Source organism: Carlito syrichta, unplaced genomic scaffold, assembly GCF_000164805.1.
Source record: "Carlito syrichta isolate Samal-C Ts95f unplaced genomic scaffold, Tarsius_syrichta-2.0.1 Scaffold314326, whole genome shotgun sequence".
Classification (NCBI taxonomy): Eukaryota; Metazoa; Chordata; class Mammalia; order Primates; family Tarsiidae; genus Carlito; species Carlito syrichta.
The window spans coordinates 58052-62691 of NW_007258422.1; the positions used below are offsets into that span (position 1 = coordinate 58052).

General features: G+C 47.0%; 1 protein-coding gene across 1 annotated transcript in view; it reads right to left on the reverse strand.

Annotated features, from left to right (window-relative positions):
* The window catches only part of LOC103273967 (WASH complex subunit 4-like), a gene marked incomplete at its 3' end in the record, with an annotated part of 58220 nt that extends 57685 nt beyond the window's left edge, over positions 1 to 535 (reverse strand). The window contains exon 1 of the mRNA XM_021719221.1: positions 101 to 535. Coding sequence (XP_021574896.1) covers positions 101 to 535 — 435 coding nt within the window. The remainder of the gene's footprint in view (positions 1 to 100) is intronic.
* Between the last annotated feature and the right edge of the window lie 4105 nt (positions 536 to 4640).

Here is a 4640-nt window from a genome sequence, read left to right on the forward strand (position 1 = left end):
TTAGAGCCAAGACGGCGTCTCAAAACTGGGTGACTCCTTCGGAGGAAGGCCCGGGGAGAGTCCAGGATGGGAGCTGTCAAAGCAAGCCATTGTCTTCTACGGGGAAGGGGCTGCGGGTGCAGCGTCTGAACGTGTCGGGTCTGGCTGGGATGACAAGGGGGACGGAGTCTGCTTCCTTCCCTTTTGCATTTCCATCGTGAGATCCTGGGTCAAGAGATGGAGCCGTCGAGGGCCGAAACGGTCCCCTTGGAGGGGGGTGGTATCGAGTCAGCGGGTTCTCGTTGGCAGCCTGAGCGGTGTGAGCTCGGGACTGGCACTCGGGCCCGCGCAGTTGATGGCATGCAAAGCTGACGGCTGCAAGCTCGGTGTTCCTGAGCCCAGCTGCGGACGGCAAGATTTCTAGGCTGACGAGGCGCTGCAGAGGCTGCCACGCGGGAACATGGTTAAACCGTAGCAAGAACCGAGCTCTGGCCCGGCCCCGCGCTTGGAATTGCATCAGCTCGTCCAGAAATGGAAGAGAGCGGACACGTAGCATGTGGCGCTGCCGTCAGCGCCCAGGGCGCCCCAGCGGAGATGCCTCTCTGCGTCTAGGCAGACTCCAAGCTGTTGGGATAGGGAAAAAATCCCATCCCGTGTACACGATTTCTTTGATAGGAAGTCCATACTTGTGTTATAAAAGGACACTTTTCTATTCGTTTTCTCTGCCTTGCCAAAGCCAAGTCATATATTCATATTCAGATGTTACAAACAAAACAAAAAACTTGGAGGCAGAAAGAAGTCTTGAGTAGCACCAAGAACTGACCCAACTTGCATAAATGGAAAAGATTTTGTGCCCCCCAGACAGTTTAAAGTAATGAGAATTCATTTTACTCCTTGCAATCACTTCTAGTTATTTCAGGGAGTATTTGCCTTTTAGAAAATAAGGGGGGAAAGACCTGCTCTCCTAAGCAGAGCTTTGGGCCCCTACTTAGCTTCTCCTTCCACGTGACATATGGCATCTGGGCAGGGTAGCACAGAGAGCAAGGAGTCATGCTTATCTCCTACGCTGGCCTCTTCTGTGACTCCTTTCATTGTCTTTTCTGGAAAGCAGAAGGGAGTCTTGAAGAACGGAAAGATTTTGATGGTGGAGTTTGCATACGACTTCAGTGGCCTGGCACAGTGGGCTCAAACCTGTAATCCCAGCACTTTGGGAGGCTGAGGTGAGAGATTGCCTGAGCCCATGGGTTCGAGACCAGCCTTGGCAATTTGTCAAGACCTCATCACTACAATAAATTAAAAATTAGCCGGGTATGGTAGCATGCCTGTAGTTCTAGTTACTTGGAAAACAGAGGCGGAAGGATCGCCTAAGCCCCGCAGGTTGACGCTGGGATGGCTGTGAGTGTGCCACTGCACTCCAGCCTGGGCGACAGAGACTCCAACTCACACACACACACACACACACACACAGACACACACACAAAAGAATTCAGTAATAAAAGATGAGCATCCTAGGTGGCAAATGTCATAAACAGCAACACGGCCTTGGGGAAGCATAGCACGGTCAGGGCCTGACTGTATCCAGGAGCGCATGTGGAAAAGCCATGACAGCGGTGTCTCAGAAGAAGGCAGCTTCCTCGATGGCCACTGGGAAGTCACTGAATGACAAGTGGCAAGATTCCCGTGCCCCACCCTCCCTATTCACCCGCTCTCACCCGAGGGACTTTTTTGTTTGTTTCCCTGGGATGAAAAGAGTCCTCAAAAGGAAACATTGTGCTGATGTGAAAGAGATGGATCGCCTGAGCCCGTGGTTCGAGACCCACCTGGGCAGCGAGACCTCATCTCTACCATAAATCAAAAAATCAGCCGGATGTGGTAACGTGCGCCTGTAATTCCGGCTACTGGGAAGGCTGAGGCAGAAGGATCGCCGGAGCCCAGCAGGTCGAGGCTGCTGTGGCCGGGAGCGGCCACTGCACTTCAGTCTGGGCGACAGAGTGAGACTCCAACTCAAAAAACAAGAACAAAAAAAAACAAAAAACAAACAAACAAACAAAAATTTTGAAAGGCATCCAAACTGAGGCGTTCAGAAACTTTTGAGCCGTGGAAAAAGTGTCTTGATAGGTGTGTTGCATCAAATGGACAGTACTTTGAAGGTGACTGAAGTTTAAACATGTGAGAGTAAATATACAATATTTTGTAAATACATTCTGGGGTTTTTTGGGGTTCCCCGCATATGTATGCTAAGTGTAAGAAGACAGACACAAAGACTGTGTATTTTATGATTTAATTTGTCTGACATTTTGGAAAGAGTAAAACTGTAAGGACAGAAAGAAAGATCAGTTGTTGTTAGGAGCTGAAGATGGAAGGAAGGATTGACTGTAAGTGGGCATAAGGGAATTTTGTATATTTGGTTGTGGTAGTGGTTACATGACTATATGTTTGTCAAAATTTTCAGCACTGTACACTGAAAAAAGTGATCTTACTGTATGCAAAGTGTACCTTCATCTTTAAAAATGAGCAATGAGGTGAGCTCGGTGGCTCAGCCTGTAATTCCGTGCCTTGGGAGGCTGAGGTGAGTGGATTGCCTGAGCCCACGGGTTCGAGACCCGTCTGGGCAACTTGGCGAGACCTCATCTTGACAATAAATCAAAAAATCAGCCAGGCGTGGTAGCACACGCCTGTAGTTCCACCTACTTGGAAGGCTGAGGAGGAAGGATTGCCGGAGCCCAGCAGGTCGAGGCTGTGGTGGCCGGGAGTGGCCACTGCACTCCAGTCTGGGCAATGGAGTGAGACTCCAACTCAAAAAAAAAAAAAAAATGAGCAATGAAACGATGCTTTTAAGTTTCACATTAAAGAAGAATGAAGAACAAATGAAAATAAATCTTTCAGGACCTACTAAAAATCCAAGGAATAAATAAATAAATCTTTCGACATATTCAAAATCCAAGTGGAAAATTAGTTTCTTTTCTTTTCTTTTCTTTTTTTTTTTTTTTGAGTCAAAGTCTCTCTCTGTCACCTGGGCTGGAGAGCAGTGGCATGATCATTGATCATGGCTACTGCAGCCACAACCTGCTGGGCTCAGGCAATCCTTCTACCTCAGCCCTCCAAGTAGTTGGAACCTCAGGTGCATGCCACCACACCCAGCTAATTTTTTGATTTATTGTAGAGACGAAGCCTTGTCAAGTAGCCCAGGCTAGTCTAGGACCCCTGGGCTCAGACAATCCTCTCACCTCAGCCTCCCAAAGTGCTAGGATTATAGGCCTGAACCATCATGCCCAGCCAAGGAAAATTAGTTTCTTTTTTTGTTTGTTTGTTTGAGTTGGAGTCTCACTCTGCCGCCCAGACTGGAGTGCAGTGGCCGCTCCCGGCCACGCAGCCTCGACCTGCTGGGCTCCGGCGATCCTTCCACCTCAGCCTTCCAAGTAGCCGGAATTACAGGCATGCGCTACCACACCCAGCTTATTTTTTGATTTATTGTAGAGATGAGGTCTCGCTGCCCAGGCGGGTCTCGAACCCGCGAGCTCAGGCAATCCACTCACCTCAGCCTCCCAAAGGCTGGGATGACAGGCTGAGCCACCGAGCCCGGCTGAAAATTAGTTTCTTACACTTCCAGATAGTATTAAGTTTTCCATCTTGTCTTGAAGAAATGTATTTAGAAATAATGATTTCAGCTTCGTAATATGGCTGGATCTTCTTAACTAGGACCTGTTTTCAAGCCCTTTGTCAGTCAGACATGACTGCCCATCTCCAATACCCTGCTTGGCTTTCCACTTCTTAATTTTTCCCCATGGTGAGGGTTATTTAGCCTTCTTACTCTGTTGTTAAGCCTCTTCTGCTAGTGTCAGGGACAAGTCTGGCGGATGACTCTGCCTGGCCACAGGTGACTTGAGGTTACCTTATGATCCAGTTTAAGAGGTAGGATCCTTTCCTGCTCCTTGGAACCAAATGCCCGCTTTGTTCCACAGTTCTCATTTCCAGGACCCCTGCTCTGGTGTCTAGTTTGTTTTTAGAACCTTCACTTGCAACTTCAAGCCATGATAATCATCCATTACGTACTATGTCTAAATCCTGAGGACATAATGATATTAATAGACAGCATCGCTGCAGCACTTAGTATGTGCCAGGCACCATTCTAAATGTTTTACACACACGGTCTCTCCTTATATTCATGGAGGACTGGTTTCAGGACCTCCTACAGACATCCAAATCTGGGGGTTCTCAAGTTCCTGATATAAAACGGGGTGATATTTGCATATAACCTACACACATCCTCCCTATACCTTAAATCATCTCTAGATTTCTTATACCATCTAATACAATGTAAATGCTATGCAAATAATTACTATCTTGTTTATGGAATAATAACAAGAAAAAATACATGTTCAGGACAGATGTAGTTTTTTTCTTTTTTTAATTTTTTATTATTTTAAAATTGTGGGATACAACTAAGGGTTAGGTATAAAAATATTCCTTGTGCAGGTACTCTTGTTGATGAGGTATGCCCCCCCTTCCAGGCAGATATTGACTACCATTAATCCCACCCCACCCCGTAGTTTCCCACCACTGTCAATCCTTTTCTTATAGTATTACGGTAGTTGTTCAAAGTTCACTTATGAGTGAGAACATGTGATACTCAGATCTTTGTTTCTGTGAAAGACCACTCA